This window comes from Aquila chrysaetos, chromosome 4 (genome assembly GCF_900496995.4).
Source record: "Aquila chrysaetos chrysaetos chromosome 4, bAquChr1.4, whole genome shotgun sequence".
Classification (NCBI taxonomy): Eukaryota; Metazoa; Chordata; class Aves; order Accipitriformes; family Accipitridae; genus Aquila; species Aquila chrysaetos.
This window is the reverse complement of record NC_044007.1, coordinates 51,784,090-51,803,752: the sequence shown is the minus strand read 5'-3', so window position 1 is coordinate 51,803,752 and position 19,663 is coordinate 51,784,090. Positions and strand designations below refer to the sequence as shown.

The 19,663-nt window shown below is 40.2% G+C and overlaps 1 protein-coding gene across 2 annotated transcripts in view; it reads right to left on the bottom strand.

Annotated features, from left to right (window-relative positions):
- The window catches only part of NPC1 (NPC intracellular cholesterol transporter 1), a 27,906-nt gene extending 8,243 nt beyond the window's left edge, over window positions 1–19,663 (bottom strand). The window contains exons 1-15 of one of the 2 annotated variants that reach the window (XM_030011306.2): window positions 19,596–19,663; window positions 19,469–19,564; window positions 12,203–12,325; window positions 10,832–10,938; window positions 10,038–10,213; window positions 8,954–9,121; window positions 8,067–8,316; window positions 6,490–6,566; window positions 5,448–5,818; window positions 4,854–5,080; window positions 4,193–4,293; window positions 3,119–3,221; window positions 1,977–2,166; window positions 1,415–1,597; window positions 550–664 (exon numbers count right to left, since the gene is read on the bottom strand). In XM_030011306.2, the coding sequence (XP_029867166.1) occupies window positions 550–664; window positions 1,415–1,597; window positions 1,977–2,166; window positions 3,119–3,221; window positions 4,193–4,293; window positions 4,854–5,080; window positions 5,448–5,818; window positions 6,490–6,566; window positions 8,067–8,316; window positions 8,954–9,121; window positions 10,038–10,213; window positions 10,832–10,938; window positions 12,203–12,325; window positions 19,469–19,552 (2,275 nt within the window). In that variant the 5' untranslated portion in view covers window positions 19,553–19,564; window positions 19,596–19,663. Of the gene's footprint in view, window positions 1–549; window positions 665–1,414; window positions 1,598–1,976; window positions 2,167–3,118; window positions 3,222–4,192; window positions 4,294–4,853; window positions 5,081–5,447; window positions 5,819–6,489; window positions 6,567–8,066; window positions 8,317–8,953; window positions 9,122–10,037; window positions 10,214–10,831; window positions 10,939–12,202; window positions 12,326–19,468 lie in introns of both variants that reach the window. The other variant, XM_030011305.2, reaches the window with a different exon arrangement.

Below are 19,663 nucleotides of genomic sequence, written 5' to 3'. Positions count from 1 at the left end.
GGAATGCTGTCAAGCAAAATCTTGCTTCAATATTAGGCCACTCAATGCAAGTTGAATCAATGGCAAATTACACTCCAAGTAAGTTTATTATGAAAGACAGCCAATTTATACTTGAAGGGTAACAACATAAGATATGCCTCTAACACATACTGCAAGAGTGAGCCTCAAACATAATCTGTCATAGGGGCGTTTTTCCAAGAAGGGGCAAGATGACCGAATACAATGTAGGAGCTAGTACGCCCTGATATTTGATATATTACTAAGGTCAAATTTAGACTTGACTGTCACTACAAATCAGTAAAAACTTCCAGCCAATTCAAGCCTAAGAGCTTGACAAATTCAGCACTACATCTTCTTAACTGTGCCAGTCTCTTAAAGTACTACAATACCTATACTCAGCAGAGGGCAAATAAACTTGATTACAGCAATGAACAACTAAGATAAACTTCCTCTACAAATTCTTGCTTTGTTTTTATATTCTAGTTTTGCATTTATTCTTTCAGTATGCAGGTATAAGGCCCTTAACTTCAAATATTAAAGAAGTCTTACCAAGAAAGAATGCCACAGTCTCCGAAAAAGACGAGAGAAACATACTGGGTGCCACATCTCCCAAGACTCTGCCAATCTGTTTATCCAGAGTTTCACCCTGAATGCGCTCATCTCTCTGTTTTAAGGCAATAATTTATTATAATTAGGAATCACGCAATTTAGAAAGTGCTGTCATATGGCTTAAAACCCCCCCAAACTTTCAAACATCCAAAACTATCTTTTATCATTTTCACTGCATTAGCCTGAGTTAGATAAAGAAAGCAGAGATTCCCTAATACAAAAGGAGCATGAACGTCCCCTGTTGCCTTGCTTCAAACTTAAGATACAGTACTAAGTTCAGTACTTCAGCCAAAACCACACACTTACCAGAGGCAGTGCCAGTTTCAGTGGGTTATTGAGCCTGTCAAATTAGAAAGCTGATTACCCACTAAGACTTAGTGTCAGAAGTCCCTGGTCTGAAGCATGTAGTTTAGTCCATGATTACTGCTCACAATACACTAAAAGTACAAGTGATCAAAGTAGTAGTCAAGTTCTACAACTACCAGAGAAGGATGTTAAAAATATTATTCATTTGTACATCATTAGTATGTGGACCAGAAACTATGTTAAATGAGCCTGATATCAACTAGCAGTAAGAAAAAGCAGGTGTGTTAATTTTACTTTTTTTGGGGGGGGGCAGGGGCAGGGACGACGCGCACAGGCAATGCAGGGAGGAATGTACATAAAAATCTTGGTTGTCTTCAAGATCACTATATATCCTGTGAGAGTCCAGAGCTGCTCAAACTGGGCTGAGCACTGGAATGCAGAAGACCTGCTCTAAGTTAACAGCCTACATTTAGAAGAGTCCATATGAAAGAATACATACCTGAAGCGTCTGGACTATAATGAAAATGTTGTCCACCCCAATAGCCAGCACCAAGAAGGGAATTACTTCTATCACAATCAGTGTCAGTGGGATTCCAAAGTAGCTGAAAATGCCGATAGAACATGCCACTGAGCTTAGTACAATCAGGATGCCTGCAATGCCCAGGGAGATCTTTGAATCCACCTAAAAGATTTGTAATGACTGTCAACAAAACCAGCATCATCACACAGCACAGATTATAGCAAAGGTAAAAAACACATTCTGACATTTAGCGTAGTTAGTAGAAAGCTTACTTTTCTGGTTCTTTTGAGGATCCACATATATAAACTTAACTGCGCATTTCAAGTGAAGACAGACTTAGCTGAGGCTATGAAGCACACATGAATTGTCAAGTGTGACAAGGACAATGCTCCCCCTAGCTCCTACCCAAGGAGGACTCAATGCTTTAGGACAAGATTGAGTATAAGCATTCTGCAAAAATATTTAAGTCACTTAAAGCTAAGAAAAACTAGTCAGCAAGCTGTAGCTTCAGTGTTTATAGCAATGACAACTATACACATACCAGCAGTCTTCTACAGCTCTGGATATGTCCCAAAGCTATGGAGATGTACACAAACATTACAATATAGCTTATCAACACAGTGCCAATATCACTGTTGCTTTCGCGATTGATTTCATCTTCAATACTCCGTTCAGCAGAAAATGATATAGTTAAGTTTGGATTATCATAGTTCTTCAAAAAGTTAATAAACCTAAAAAAAAAAAAGTCAGTCACACTTTAAAAGATAAAACATTTTGTATTAGAAATACTTGGAAGTCCGTTGAAGGCAAATTTAAATTATCTGTGTAGTACAAGAGTGCACTGTGGCCAGACAGTACTTTGAGACACTCTCTTCATTTTTAAAAGAGGGATGCTGGCTACACACCCCTAGAACCCTGCTCCAAGCACTAGAAATACACTATGCTGAAATACTTTCCATGTTCTCTGCAGAGTTTGAGGACAACCAGATATCTTGCATAAGCTATTTCAAAGTGTAAGTACAATTTTCCTCAAAGCTAGACCTAGAAGTACACACATGAAATATGACTGCACCTTGCTTACAATACTTAAAAAATTTATTAGCCCTTATTTCAGTTGCCCTAACTGAAGAGAGGTGCTTGTGACACAGGTAGACACTAGTTATACATGTACTTAGTCTCAGACTTTCTAGTACAGTATTTTTTATCTGAACTGTTAGCCAGAGCAGTTGGCCTGTATAAGCCAACATCAGCTCTTCAAGATGGTGAAGGGTGTGAAAGCTTTAGATCCTCATCTGGAAGTTGTTTTTAAAAATTAAACTTTAATAATTATAGGATAATGCTGGATGTTTCCACTGGTTGTTAACAGTCCAGTAGATTGAAGAGTCTACCTGTGTAATTCTAGCCAAAGTAAAATATATCAAATCCTTTCTAGAGTTACTTATCAGCAAGTACTACTAGACAGTCACTGACAAGACTAGAATCTCAAAGCAAATGAAGTACGCCAGATAAAGTGAAAGTCTTATGACCAGTATAGTTTGTCCTTAACCTGTTTTGCTGCCTCTCAAAACATCCCTGTAGTTATACTGAAAAATTGGCAGTACAGTACAGGTGTTTTTCATGTATCTACATTTAAAGCTGCTTTAAAGTAACATATGCATTTCAGAATACAGGAAGCCTACTTACTCTTTTTCCCACGCCAAGGCTTTCATTAGCTTTCTTGAGTCATTGTAGTAGTTGTTGACAGGAAAAGTAATAACAAGAGCTGTAGCATTATTATAGTTATCGTCTATGGAGTAGGAAAAAAATTGTCAGGCATTATGAAATGGAGCTTACATTCCAGTATAGGCAGGTACAATTAAGTTTAAAATTAGTATTGTCCAAAGCAATCCCATCCCTACAACTCCATTAAATGCAATCTGTTTAACAACACTGAGTTCTCAAACACACTACTGAAATAAGAATAGAAGCTGATAAGCACTCCAGATTGTACTCAAAAGTAATTATTCATTATTTACCATGTTCATGGCACTCTGATATTAAGTTGTTGCATGGTTAGACAAGGGGCTACTATATAACCAGTGCTTATGACTTTCCATCTAATGAGAAACAGGATGTGGTTTCCTAAATACTGTGCCTCTTGCATTCTTAGATTTTTCTCAAAGCAAGTACAAAAACCCTACAGTTTAATCAAGAAGTGCCTGCCTTCAAGGCCTGTTTTAGTACATTTGTGTTTGATGTATCTATCAAGTTATATTTAATTGGATAAATTGCTTGAACAAAATTCTGGCTTCAGAATAATTATGGAAGGATCTCCTTTGTGAACACCTTAATCTTTTCTTAACTGCTTTGTCAGATCAGTGACTAAACTTAGTATTCTAACTCAAAAGCAAAAATACATGCACATCCCAGCACATCAACTTGAGATACTTCATATCTTTATGTAGTCTCCAGAAACTAGAGATCCTTTAGCAGGCCCAAAGCAGACTAAATATCTGGATACTTGTCAACAAAGCTAGTATGTTCCAGTAATACACTGCTTGCATTTTGCACTTCCAGAGTAGTCTGCCTCCAATCTCAGAACTGATCTACTGAAAAGTTATTTAGAATATCCTTACTTATAGAAAGTTTAACAAATCTCCAGTTTCTCTGGAGTGCATTTAAATATCTGTGTTAATGAGAATGCACCTTTAGTGCAAAAGACAGCACACAAGTATGTACTCTGAAGACTTAAAACGACAATACTGTTTTGACGCCTACCATCATATCCTCCCAACACCAGCCATGGAAATACAGGTCCACCAAATGTTCCTAAGCAGGGATCATGAAGCAAGCTTGTGTCATTCAGTGATGCAGGAGCCCTAAAGAGACCACCAGCAATAAATAACTGTTAGATTCTGCTTGACTACTGAGGCACAGCACCACAGGACAAAAGTAAAAAGCTGTTGCATTATAACTGATTACCAAGAGAGAAACAAGATAAGACTGCTAGTGATACATTGTCCTATGTTTGCTTTGACTTTACAGTTTTAAAGGTGTCTTCCTTATAGCTTCTAAGACAAGGAATAGCTTCTACCCAACTGAACTATAAACTGAAGTGAAAGCTTCGAAACTGTCTTCTGTTACAGAACTCTACTTCTCAGAAGTGTTTGAAACATGTTTAAGCTATACCAGAGCCAGTGTCTGCCCCAAACCAAGCTTAACTGGAAACCTGATCAAAACGTAACTCCTGCTGAAGTACTAAGACACAGAAACACAAGCAACCTATACTAATCTGCAGTTCCACATAGTATTGTGAGTTTTTTAAAAAGGAGTAGGAAAAGGTTCAAGGGGGGAGTGAGAACTAGCTAGTTTTGTTTGCCAGCAAGACAAAGACCTAGCTGGCCTACAGTATGATTACACATTTTTTCAAACTGCTTACCGAACACAGTATAAGAAGTGAGTGTGGTAGTCAGCATAGACGAAGAACTCATCCCCAATAGCATGATCTAGAACGGAATGACTGTTCTGAAAGTAGTTGAGTACGCTCAGTATAGTGCAGTTGTTGTTGTAGGGAGCAAGAGGAGCCAGGCAAATGTCTTTCAGCATTACAGTGTCATTGTCAAAAGAAGCAGTTATGTTGACAATAGCATCCTGCAAATCCAGTACCTTGAAAAAACAAACCAAACCATAGTTTAAGAGCAGCACAAGAAAGCTTTTTCCTTGCAAGACAGGACTTAAGTGCATGCAATAATCCTGTAAGTTTCCAGGGACAGTGGCACATGTCAATAAGAGCATGTTACTAAACCTATTATGTCCACGTTCACACCAAGAATACTTACTGCAACTTAGCTTGCAAGTCTACTTCTAACAGAAAGGTTTTCAGTGAAAAGCTTTTATAGCAAGACTAAAATTTTTAATATGAGTATCTAGTGACTGTCTTATTGGACACATGGCATTACAGATGGAAGCCAATTCCATATGGTTATACCTGTTAGGTATGTTTACATCTTTTCTCTTGGAAAGTCCCAATTACCTGATGGAGAATGTCTTTAGTAAGTGGAGGCCCAAAAGGTATATCTGCTCCTGATGGGTAAGGCGAATAGGTGTCTGGATGGCTGTTTGGCGCTCGAATAATAAGTTGTTCAGTACGAAAGAAAGGCCCAAAGTGTTTGTCAAAGTACTCCTTCTCCTTGCGAGCTTGGCTGCTTGGGGCTGACCAGAGATCTACAGGGTTTGTAGTTGCTTTAACGTATACGAAGCCTGAGCAACACATTGCAATGAAGACCACAGAGAAGAGGATAACAGGACGTGGATTTCTGACACAGAAAGCCCCCCATGATGTGAATGTCATCCTTAGGCCATTCTCAAACCTTTCACCAAGCCTTTCACCACAGGTAATTTTCCCTGTAAGAGCAAGAAGTAAACAGTAAATGTTTGAGAAGTCAGTTAAGCAGCATTTTCTTGAAGTCCACTAGGAAAGATGAAATTTTATTCTAGCTCTGTTTGTAGTAAGCACCAGAAGCTATGTCTACGCTGACAGTCAGACCCAGGGGCCAATCCTTGACTGAGGTCAAGGTGGCACAAACCAGCTTGTACCTAACACTGCCCCTTCTAATGTAAAGTTGTCTTTGACAACAGCAGGCATAGCAAATAAAGATAGGAAGCAGCTAAAAGATACATAAGCATTAAAATGAGCTACATCTCAGCTGCTACACAAATTAAAATACAGTTCTTTCATGACATGCTTTGAACGGATACATGCATGGATGGGTCAGAACATGATTAAATTGATTTTAGCATCATGTTGCCCCCTCAGCCCCCCAGCTACAAAGCACTCCAGAACTTCTGATTAGCATCACTAGATCCATAAACTGTGCACCCAGGGCTATCAGCATCCAGCAAAATAAGGTTAAGTACTACTCCAAAAGAGAGATACTGGCCAAAAGAGTGAAATAAAGACCTGTAAGAATGGATTATATGGCCTAACAACGCTAAAATTCCAGAGCCCATCCACAGGAAGGGGACATACTTAAGCTGGGTTTCTAATAATTCTATTGCTCTTATCCAAGACATACCATTGTCACGATGGGAATTCACAGAAAAGGCTACATTGCTGTCAATTGGTGTGTACTCTGAGACAAAGTGCCGCCTCCTGCAAGACAAAAAGCTATGTTACCCTGCTCCCCCAAAAAGGTATCTTTTGGGGTTTGTACAGTAAGAATGGAGTCCAATGCTAGTAATAAATTTGATATTTGACTCCCTCAGAATCTATAGGCATCATGTTTCCCCTACACCCATCCACTCAAGAACAGCAATCTCCAGCTGTATGATCCTTTGGAACATCTTACAGCCACATCAGCTGTCTTAAACTTTTCCAGCTTGGATAAAGCACACATTCTTTACTCATATTTAGAAGATCAGTAGCATTAACAGCACAGAAAATCTCTTTAAATTGATCATAACTTAGAGTGCTAACATTTGCAAGAGATTTCTACATTAGAAATATTTTACTTCATTAGTCAAACTGCTTAAGTTACACCTCCTTAGCCTGAAGAAAAGAAGAAGTGAGGAAAAAGGAAAATAAGGTACTTTCTTCCTGTCCTGAAGACAGACAAGTTATAGCATAGAACACTTATGACAGACCTATATTGCTTATACTCATTCCTGATACCCAGAGCAGGAGATAAGTTCAACAGCCTCCTCATGGTAATCTAATCAGACCTCCAATTACGGCAGGATGCTTTGGGCTATGAACCAGACATCTCAAACACCCCTACCATTTCATGTAGTTTACTATGCATGTTGCCCAGTAAGATAAGACTGCTGAGCGTGTCATAAGTTTGTTGCACCCACTATCCTCTTCCACACAGATTTAATTCTTATTACACAGCAATTTCAGATTCCTGGTCATAACTGAACAATATTAAAGTTGTACTGAAAAGTGCCACCATACTTAAGGATATTAGATAGTGGAAGCCTCTGGAAAATGCTATTAAGAAATATTAATAGGTTTCCACTGCTAGCACACCCACACCAAAGCATTTATAGCTACAGCTACTTGTGCACTTTACTAGCAAATATCACATAGCACAGAGAAGCTGCCTTGCTACTCCTTACTTTACAAAATGCTATAATTACTGGAAGCTCAGCTTTTGTTTAGGTTTTTTTCAAAACAGGAGACTAAGTATTCATGACTTAATTTGCAATAGGGCAGCAATTGTTTTGTTACAAGTATTAGCCTGCAGGAAAACTATGTTATGATTGCATGTGGCCGCCAATACTATATCTTGCTCTCTCCCAATGATTCTGAATTGAGTTCCTACAATCCCATTATCTTCAAGTCAAACTTTTATGCATTTCCCCAGACTTTTTCATACTCTCAAGTTCTTGCTTATTAAAGTTGTAGAGTTGTGTATTTGATCCTGTAGCTAGGGATGCCATGAGTTGCGCATCAACTAAACCGACTTCTGCATTCACTTTCTACCACATGGTTTTAGGTGTTAGAACACTCCCTGTAAGTATAAGCATCTGCCACAGAACATGACTTTCGGCTGGATGAGGAAGTAAAGACATAAGCATTCTGTGCTGGGCAAAGGAAGTTTTCAGGGAAAAGGCAAATGACTTTCAGAGCTGAGCATTTTGAATGCTTTACCTGTAACACCAGACTCCAAAAACTAGTGCAAAAAATATGAGTAGAAATCCCATGTAGGAGATCCACATGATGACATACACAGCATCCAAACCAAACAAAAGCCAAGGAGTAGGCAATGGAGGGGGTTGAGGTTTTGGACCACAAACAACTGAACAGTCCTGACAGCTGCATGGTCCTGTTGAATCATCCATAGACTCATTACAGCCTTTGGTAGCATTGTTCATAGGATTCATGCCACGGACAGGAGCATCTATGACAAATCAGAAGTTGCAGAGCCAGTTCACTACCAGGTAAAAATTCAGAACTTCAAAACACAAGCTTCCCAGTTAAATGAGTTAACCCTTTATATGAAAGCCTGTAGCCTCTTTATAGAGTAGCTTTTCTTGGTGTTATAGCTGAAGAAGCCACTGCCTTTTCCATAGCAGGTAATGACTATTTACAGTTGTCAACTAAATAACTGGTCATGTTTTAGAACACTTCAGTCTATAAAACTAATAAGCACATACCTCTATCATCCCAGCAACAATTTGTCATCCCCTTCATCTGTTCAGATTGTGAAATGTGTAACAACTTCCTTACAAAGAAATCCTAAAGGATCAGGGTACTTGTCCTAGTTTCTCAAGAAATACAAGCTATCCAGTTGCCCAAGCTCAGTCCATCCCTTAATGAGTCTGAGATCTATACAGTAAGAAGCTGCATACAAAGCAAGCACAAAGTATGACTTCCAAGCAGAAATCAAAAAAGATAATTGGTTTAGCTTACATTGCTTTGAAAGCCTTTGACTGCAGACATTCATTGCTAGGCAGCTGTTTAACAAATCAATACACTAGCTATAGCACACAGCCTTTGTCAGAAGCTTCAAAGGCAAGGACTGTTCAGTTTCTTACCTGAAAAGATAGGAATAATACTGAAAGGAGTTTGTCCATTGTCTTTACTAAACATGTACTCAATCCAGTTGGTTGCATTGCAGTCCTTGACATCCTTCCCACACAGCAGCCCCAGTGCTTTAACATTACTTGATGGAGCCTCCACATCTTTGCAGGCATTATACATTGCTAGGAAGAGTGTATGAAGACAGAAGAGTCATTAAACCAATGTTATAATTTATGTGAGCATTCCAAGTATTTCTAATAATTACAGACTCACCAAGTTCAAAGAACATGCTTATAGCTTTCAAGAGGAAACATCTTAAGTTAGTAAAATAATGCTTTTGGTTGTATTTACAGTATTCAAGGTTACAATCCTTTGTTACAGCTATCTTAATGCAGATTCAGGTGGCCTACTTGCAGTACACTAGAACCTACTTTACTGTTGAAGAGGGAACAGTACTTAATCTAAAGTTCCTTTCAGAGGAAGTTGACAAATATTTAAGGTACTTTTGACCTGTAGGCCATATATGACTTTCAAGCATCTCATAACTTGATTAAAGGTTACTGCACAAAGTGTGTAAAGACCGAGCTAATACTTCAAGTTCGCTATAAAACCAAAATACAACCCAAATCTGTTTGTTCTTAGAAAAAAAAACTTTGGATTTGACAAAGGATTAGAACAGTCCCTTTCAAGAGGGGCGAGTACCTCATAGACAGCCATTGTAGTGCTCCGTGTACAAACTTTACTATCATACTTGCTAGACAGTTTCAATATCACATAGGCTTTCCACATTCAGTATTTGGCAACAACTTTGTTTTTCTGAAGTTAGTCATCAGGGTTATCAGCTATTAACCATATGTATAAAAGTCCAGTCTCGTCTGAGTCTTCAAAAACACTATTAATAGTGTCAGTGTAATATCTCCTACCCAGGCAGAAGTTAGTGTTCCAGCAGTTTCAAGGGGAACCTACTGGTACCTATTTGATGCCTCAAACATCAGAAGACAGTCAGAGAGATGTTTCCCCCTCCCAACTCTTCCTGAGAAAGTATTGGTCTTGTTGCCTTGACAAAAGCCTAGGTAAATTAACACACTGTTTACTCACCATTTGCAAAGCGTTCTCCAATAAAGTACTGCAGCTCTGTAATGCTACTTCTGTTCTCTTTTAAAATTGGATCATAATAAGGTATGGTGCTTGTAACATTCAAAAAGTCAGACTGATCTGGACTGCAAGTCAGTTCACAGAAGAGGTTTATCAAGTTGTAAAAACACGAGGGACATCTGGGTAGGAAAGTCAATGCAGTAATCAGATTAAGAGGTAAAGATGCAAGGCATATCTGATTTGACCTACACAGCAAGTGTAAACGTTCTACTCGGAGTGACAGAACAAAATATTTAAATTCTGTAAGTGTTTATTCAGTAACAAAACATCAGTTGGTGCTTAAAATTGTTTAATACTCATCAGTAGCATCAACATCATTCACTAGCATCAACATCATTCACTAGCAAAACTGCCCACCTCAAATAGCAGATACAAGCAGAATTTGACTAGAATTTGAAGGAAAACTTAACTGCTGCTAGCACGAAGACTTCTGTTCAAACAAGAAGACTGAACAGTACTTTATGTCACCCTCTTCTGAAGTTTTCGTTACAAATACAATAGCTTGAGACAAACTCAGGTAGTATTTATTCTACCAACTAACTCAAGCCAGACTGCAAGTAGTTGTTTCATGAAATTAAAGCCCCCAATATGGATGAGGAAGTCTCTCCAAGAGCTTGCTCCAATAAGCCTTTAAATGAAATTACCACCTTTTCTAAAGTCTATTGGAACAGAAGAGTCTTAATGTGCTTTCTTATTACATTACAAAGCTCTAGTTGCTTTGCCATTCATTAGCATACCTGGAGAGAAACTGTAGAGGCAGCTGCAAGTTGTTTTTCAAAGTCTGAAGCTGACGAACATCACAGCAAGTGCTAACATTGCCAAAGAATAAACCAGGACAGAGTTCCTTAAATAAAAACAGTATTGAGATCAGGGGGAAAGGAAGGAAAAGCATGTTTAAGACTTCAGAACTCATTATAGTTATGGGTTCTGCCTCAGCATATTTCAGAAGACTAGCTGTTGCTGTGGGAGAGGCATAGAAAAAAAACCAGTCTAGCCAACAAGATTCTTTAGAGAACAGGGAAAGAATAACTTTTTATTCAAGGTATCACTTCCTTTTTTTAAAGCTCCTTCAGATGATCTTTAGTCACCAGGGTCTATATATAGAATGATAATGGTATTTGAGAGTCTATGAGTAAGGGGACAACACATGTTTATCCAAGTTGAAAGTATTCCTGCAGCTTATCCTCTAGTATGCCTTCTGGATAGTATCAGATTTTGAAGTCTCAGAAGGCAAGCCACTAAGCACAAAAATCATTGATTACCTGGAAGAGCTATTTCATGTTCAGTTTATAGAAGAGACAAATGCATTTAATACAAGTATAACTGATAGTAACATACAAGAACTGTACATTAAGTCTTCAGAAACAGTACAAAACAGTAGTTAGCTCACCTACATATTTAAGTCACTCCCACCACCAGCCAAACCACTGTTTAACTCAATAGCTATTTCACACTTTAAAGCTTTGAACTATCATCTGCCAGAATACAAGTCTGGCAATATCATCCTATACTGTGCATCAAATAAACAAATTGTATTTTGACCATGGTTTTGTTCACTTTGACAGCCAAAGCCCAGATAAGGAAATATGGTCTCACACTAGGCACAGCTAAGGAGACTAAACTTTGTCCAAGTTTGCTCCATGTGAATGAGTACAGTTACTGCCTTCCTATTTAAGGAAGAGATCAGAAATGATCAGATGATGGAAAACATAGTTTAGTCTTGTCCTTTAGAGATCAGGATGGCGTAACTGCAGAATGTATCATAGTTTGGAAGAGTCCTAAAAAAACCCAGTCTGACTAAAGAGTGCCCAAATCAGTGAGGAAAACATGCAGGAAAGTGAACCAATCCTTTAATTAAGGTTATGTTTGTGAAAGCCTGTAATCACAGGTTTTGGAGACTTCTATCTCTGAACAGAAACTGACATAAATTACCTTCACACAGCTGGGGCTATGAGCTCTACCTGAGAAATCAGAGATAATCTGTTCACTTTCTCATCAAGTTAGGATGAGAAAGCTAAAGGTCATAGTGTAGGTCCAACAGAACCCAATACAGAACTCTAAAGTGTAGGAGAATTATTTTTAGCAGCAGACCTCCAAAAGAAGCTCACCTGCATTAAGTCATAGCCATCCTCTGGTAGTGCTATTGGTGGTCCATCATAAGCACAGTTGTATCTCTTGTCTCCAGAAGCAACTCCACATTCCCCATACCAGACACACAATTGCGGAAGTACCTAATCAACACAACACAACTGATTAACTGCAAGGTATAGTTGCCAAATTCCTCAGCTCTTGTAGAGTTTAGGTGCTACCATTCCAAAAGTCATTTACAATCCAGATTAGGTAACTTCCTGCTAATTTAAACACCAGCATGTACTACATAAAACACGAATTAACAAAAGTATGTGTTTTTGACACGGTGCACATCACCACTGATGTCCAGCTCAGCTCCCCACCCTTCCTTGCCCAGCCTCAAAATAGGAAGTGCACTGTCTATAGTGAAGACCAAGTATAAGAGTTACTCGAGAAAAACCTAAATCAGTACTTGAATAGCACCTCCAAATAGAAAAAGGTGATGTAGAAAATTCCTTCATGCAAGACAATGCATACGATTAGTGGGTTAAACTGTCACTTCAGAACACGAGTCAGTGTACATGGAGAGAAGAATATTGATTATACGCAGTATTTCAGTTCCTCCTGCCAACTTTTAATCCTTCTTGCAAACTCAGTCACTTCACTTACAGTGACAGACTGAGGAGGTAGCAGCATAAAGGATTCTGAAACAGAACTTCACAGCTCTGCATTCACCATAGAATGCCATATATTGTCACAATCTCAAAGGATGCTCTCCATCACCACTTTCAAGCCTAAGCATGCAACATTTAAATGGGCTTACAGTGCTAAGTAAAAAGAAAAAAGCTTCAAGCCTCATTCTAAAGATGTTTCAACTTAAGAGACTATTGAAAAAATTCAGAAACGGGTTCTTTATCATGTGCATAAAATATAGGGAATTGAAAAAGGACAATGGCACCTTGTGAGCCTCATTTTCATTCAGTTGTGCTGACACCAAGACATCTGAAATGCTAAGCCAAAATACTTACTCTGAAAATTAAAACATTTAATGCAATAACAAGTTATTTACAGCAAAAGCTTTAAGACAGCTCCAAGGTTTTCCCTATGCACCTGGGCTGCAAGTGGAAAGCAGACTGCACAAACATTTACTACACTTGTGCCAGCTCTGATCAGAAGTTTGCATGGTACAGTTTGAGAGATAACCGACCTATTTGTATCTCCTGAACAACCTTGACCTAGCATTTGTAGAAATGCCACGTGCTTACGCTGCAAGGACAGACTGCTGCGCTTTGTGCTTGACCATGAATAATATTGTTTACTGACCAGAGAGGTCCCTGAAACACTGTGTTCATAATACCCAGGAGCTACCCAGAATTACGCCTCCACAACATGTGTTGTGCTGAACTACGCTGACAGTTCTTTAAAGAAAAGAATTACTGATGTACTTTTTGATCAGGACAATAACCATCACCAATTTATCTGACCCTATTAGAAATGTTTTCCCTTAACTTAACCTAGGTAACATGGCCCAATTCAAAGTTACTCACTATAATCCAGATCCAAAAGTCAGTTTAAGTACCACTCATCAAGATCACTATTTCATTTGTCTACTCCAGCATTTCTTCTAGCTAAACTTGTAACCAGCTGCTAAGGATCACCATATTCTTACACACAAGTTAGAAAGCACCCCTTAAGACTGCACTTGTAAACACTGAATGTTTAACACCAGCATAAGCCAAAAAGTTAAATTCCCATAACTTGGAGACTATTTACAGAAACTACATTGTAAATTTGTCCATGCATCAAATTAATCTAAGTCAACACTTCTTTGCTGCAAATTCAGAATACCCTATCTTCACCTCTGTTTCCTCACACCTGTATACTCCAGTTTCATGAGCAAACAATCTACTACTGTGGAAAGAAGATAGTTTAGTGTTTGTATGTACCAATGTCAGAAGTGAATTAATCATCTCTTCAAGAGGAAGCAGAGATTCACTGCTATTCTTGCAAAAGGGCAAAGAATTTTGAGCTGCTTACTACTGCCCACAAGAACAGAATTAGGCATTTCTTCAGTATCAGGCTAGCTTCCATGTTTAGTCTAGAACAGTTTGTAATCATACTTCCTATGAACACTTTCTCAAAAACACTTTCTTTGCTTCATTAAGTCTTCTTATCTAACACTTCTTAATATTTAAAGCCCCCAAAATTATCAGCCCACTCTTTTCAGAAAGAATTGGCTTCTTCCAGAGTGGAAAGTGTGGTAGTTACAAAAAACTTACCAGGGCATTTCTTACCTAGAAAAACTTAAAGTAAATTTCAGCTATCACATCAGGCCAACTGAGAGTTCTATTGTTTTTAAAATGTTATCTGTTTTTCAAGGTAACACTTCCTTGGTTATAACTACACAGATACAAGGTAAAATACAAGCTGTATTATGTCTATAAATTTACCTAGAAGGCTTTTTGCCATCATTTTCAGGACAGAACATAAAGCAACTTACTTGCACACAACACTTGGTCATGCACCAAAAAGTATTCAGCTAAACACACAAGAAAATAAAGCAAGATGACATGTTTCAGCCTAGTGTTAGTTTACACTTGTAATTTGAAAAAAGAATTTAGAACCATATTACTGAAGTTCCACATCAATAAAACCTACAATGGAAAAATCAACATGTTTATCACTCAAACTTTCAGCCTGTTTAGAAAAGCTGAACGGATCAGTTACTTTTAACTACTGGAAGAGCACTTAGACCTAGAACTGCAAGTTTGAATACTCTATTTTAGTATTAACACCAAGAACATGATTTCAGAGACAATCTAAGATTAGATATTTATGCTATGACCTAGCAGGATCTCACTAATAAAAGTCTGAATTTGTTCCCTGAACTGGTAAGCTTTGGTGATCTTTGATTTACAGTGGTTGAACCAAGTCAATAAGCCTAAAAAACACCAAATCATTCGAAGTCAGAAGCCTAAAGTCATCAACATAGCTCTCGCACATTAACAAGTCAATAGCATGCTCATTACTGAGTCAGCCACAAAATACCGGAGAGGGCTGGTCTCCTAAGGTTCAAACGGTATTTGGGGATACTACAAGTAACTAAGTAACTACTCCATTACCATTGATAAGATACAGCTGGAAGTTCTTCCCCCAAAAACCCTCTAGTAAAAACTAGATTAAGTTACAGAATGAGACAAGTACTTTGCTCTTTCCATTCTTTCAGAGGAACATTCCTATAGTGGCAGGAAGAGATAGGGATGAGTAAGCATGGTTGTAAATAAGTCACAGTTAAAGAAAGCCACTGCTGGCAGAGTCAGACTTTCAAGTCACTGAAGATGTGGGTGAACAATCATCTTGAGTGAAAGCCCTCCTAGCCCCAAAATTAACAGAGCAATGCTGTGGTGAATCCAACTGTCTTCTAAACAAGGCAAGATACTCCATAAGACTAACCCAGGACTGGGTTTTGGCTTTTTTTTTTTAAAAAAAAAAAAAGATCACATTACTAAGTGCTCCATATTTTAAAATGGGACTTTCCCCAAGTACTTTACAAAGCAATAGCAACCTAACCCTAGATTAAGGCTATACCCTCCTGCCCCCAGCACAGCTTAGAAACTATCTGGCAGTACACTAACACTAGCTTTCAGTACATCCCCAGAGTTCAGAAAAGTGTATTCCTACTTCTGGTAGACTTACTCTGTTTGAAGAGAAATTTCACCTCACATCAGAGCTCCAGAAGCCCTAAGAAATAACTTGCACATGAGAAAGTATGGTCATTTCATGACTATTAATGTTCTACAAAGGTTCTACTACAGCTTTCTGGTTCCCAGGCATTATCATTTGTTTGTAATAAAACTAGCATTCCAACAGATCATAAACACGTTTACTTCAGTCCAAGTTGTTTCAACTTCATGTTGAAACAAATCAATATCTTCAATGCTTCCAGCAACATTAGCCATCACCAAAAATGAATATGTAGCTGTTAAGCAGACAAAGAACAATGATGATGTTGTACACAGAAACAGCAACTATTTGTAGTCTTGCAAATACCAGATGACAAGTGAACATTGTTTGGCTCTCCAAATTAAGATTACTAATGTATGGAAAAGGCACCAGCATCAGATACAGCTGTTTCCCCTTCTTTCATCTAGGATGGCACATCTGGGATCTTGCAGGGCAAGAAGAAAGATTCCAGGAAATCACATACTCTTCCCCTCCCCACTCTCTTAATATCTAGTCCACACCACACTTAGTTGATATTTCCCACTAGGTTGAGAAATTGAGTTCTAGGGAAACACAATACCACATTACCCTTAATAAGCGGCAAGACTGGTTTATGGAAACAGGTGACCAGGTCAAATTTGCAGATCTGCCCCAGAAGTTACACATTACCTCACAGCCCTCTCTGTGAGAGGAGGAGATCCACAGACTAAAGGGAACATTACAGGTTTCATTCTTACTTTTACTATGTCTCTTTCAGAAACTTGTTCAGAGGCAGCCAATTCAGAATCAAGCTTTGTCTGCCAAGCTCCTCTTGTTCCTTTGCTCATAGGTAGGGGACTGTTCCCTTTCAGACAGAAAAATCATTAGCTACCCCTGGTCAGGCAAAGCAAGCCCCAATTCTGGAGTTATCCAAGCACACTTCACCTGTCACAGGACTGTCAAGGTCAAGTAGAAAGAGAAAGTTGCAATAATGGTAATAGTTCAGTATCTGTGGGAGCAAGCTGGTGTTAGCTGTCAATGATTTATTGGGAAAATACACACTTATTGCATGCATGATCAGAAAGCATAGGGCCCCTAACTAGCAGCTATCTGCCACTAAGGCCATCTGCACCAAAATACCTCTGATGCCCTGCAGAGGAATAGTACTAATACTGCACAACACTTAAATTTTGTCTACTGCCTAGCAAACTGCTACTCAGATCTACCAGTCATTCCCTTCAGTCATCTCTCCCCTTCTAAGAAGGCTTCCTTACTTTCCATCCAGAAAGACTATGAATAAGTCATTCTTGATTTTCCAGGATGTGACTTCAGTGGTTTCTGTCTTGTTCTGAAGCTACATTGCCAGCCCTGCCAAGCAAGCTGCTTCACACAGACATTTTAGAACTTCATGCCCAAGGTCAGGTAACACGGGACTGCAGGCCACTCGGCAAGTTTGAGACAAAGCAGCACCTGCCATTAACATCTTCCCACAGAATTCAGAAACTCAAATATATCCTACAGCTTGGGATCCCAGTTGCTGATAGGAAACCTGTGTCCAATCTTGCTTAGTCACTAGTTTGACAGCTTGTGTCTTAGTATAAATAACAAGGATCAACTGAAACAGCTGCCATTAAGCACACAAGATGCCATCCACTACATTAGGATGTTCATAAGAGAACAAGAACAGTTTCAAGACTTCATCCTCCTCTAAGTACACATTCAGAAACAGGACTAAAGGATCCAAGACTTTCAATGTAGTTCTTAGATGGTATTAATGGGTAGTTAACTATCAACTAGTAATGGGTTAGCTGGCACAAGTCTGGTACCATGCACTGTTCAGAGTGAAAGATACATCCTATACAGGCTGAACACTTCATTGTGAAAGCATACGTAATGGAAGGATTGCAAACTGAAATGCCACTCTAGCCCACTGACTTCTTTTTAAAGAAGTAGCATGACATATGGCACTTTGGTTTATACACACCACAGCTGAAAGCATGAAAACATCCCACTACCAGTACACTTGAGGGAGAGAACAGGTTCACCTTCACAATGCTTCTCTTCTGCAAGCATCTAACACAATATAGGGTCAGTCTAACTGAAGGACCAGCTTCTCTTTGAAAGATATCAAGGTCCACTTGGTGACTTGTTAGGCTGTAAGTAAGAGTTAATGGCAAAAAAAATTAAAGTTTTACCTTCTTACATTACAAGACTGAAACATGCATGGATAAAGTAATTTTGCAGTGTTTACTTCTCATGGACCACAAAGCCACATCCTCTACAAGGATCCCTTAAATCTTAGGGGAACTTGTTTCAAGCTCCTCTAGCTCAATATCCTTCTCTCACCTAAAGGAAAGCATCTTGTCATTTCCTTACCAGCCTAGGACACACCTCATTGCTACAAGGTGGCATCTCCCTCCAAAAACATTACATAAAGGAGTGTTGGTAAAGTGTGAAATCCATTACCTACCCACCTAGAGATCATGAGTCATTACTAAACAACCAGCTTTGCCAGTGGTAATAGAAGAATGAATTCCTAGTTTTCTGTTCAAGCTCTTTAAAAAGTTGTTTGAAGAGGATATAAGAACAGGAGAACCTCAGCGCACACACACAGGATGACAAACTTGTGAGTTTAAAAACGGTTAAGCATAAAACTTGACCTAGAAATTATGTCTCTAAGTTGACTGGGGGGGGGGGGGGGGGAACCAACGGAAAAAACACTAAGGCTCACAAGACACTCCTTGCTTCTCCCAAGGAATGTGGAATATCTCACTTCCATCCTGAACTACAGCATAAACAAAACACAACTGAGAGGAGTGACAGTTTTACAGTATTTTTCCTAAAATATCAAGAAGTCCAACGTATTCTAGTCCTTAACTTTAAGAAAGCACAGAGTCTTAATATTTACACATCGGTAAAATGCAGGTCTTGCTACACAGGGACTATTACTTCCAGGAAGCTGTCACCTAGCATAAGAAACACGCTGAGCAAACCGAACCAGACGCTGAGGACATATGCAAGCCTCTGCACGAACATGTGACCGACCGCACGGCTACTCGCATGCATCGGGCATTGCATAACCAGGGCACACACCACGGGAACGCGGCATCCCGGGCAGCTGCCGCTGTACGCCATAGCCGGGGTCCAGGAGCGGGCACAAGCTGAAGTTTGCTAAGCCCGAGCACGCCCGCCTTCGCGCCGCAGGTACTCCCAGGCGGGCCTGCCGTGTCACCGGACTGTCCCGCACTCCTGCCTCACTCCGGCCCCCGCCTCCGTCCCGCCCGGCACCGAGTCGAGGGGTGAGGGAAAAGGGAGGGAGAGCCCCACCGGGGACAAGGAGGGGACACGCCGGTACCACGCTTCAGCTCCGCGCCGCCCCGAGCCCAGCGGCCTAACCCACAGCTGGCGGCCGGCGGGACAGCCGCCTCCCTCGGCCAGCTCCCCCGCCCGGGAGACCCCCGGCTTCGGGCAGCGCGGGGAGTCACCGCGGCTCTCCCCAGCCCTGAAGCAACAGCCGGGGGGACGCCGCTCCCCACGGCGGGCACCCGCCGATGCCGGGAGGCCCGGCCTCCCCCACCGCACCCTCCCCGGGAGAGACTCACCACCACGGGCGACAGAAGCAGAAGAAAGAAGAGGACGAGCAGGCCGAGGCCGCCCCGCCCGGGGCTGCCTTGCGGGCTCCCCATGGCGGCGCGGGCAGGAGCGCGGGGGGGGGGGGGGGGGGGGGGGGGGAGGCCGGCAAGGCTCTCGGCCGCAGCACGGAGAGGCGGCGAAGAGAAGGCGGGAGGAGGAGGCGC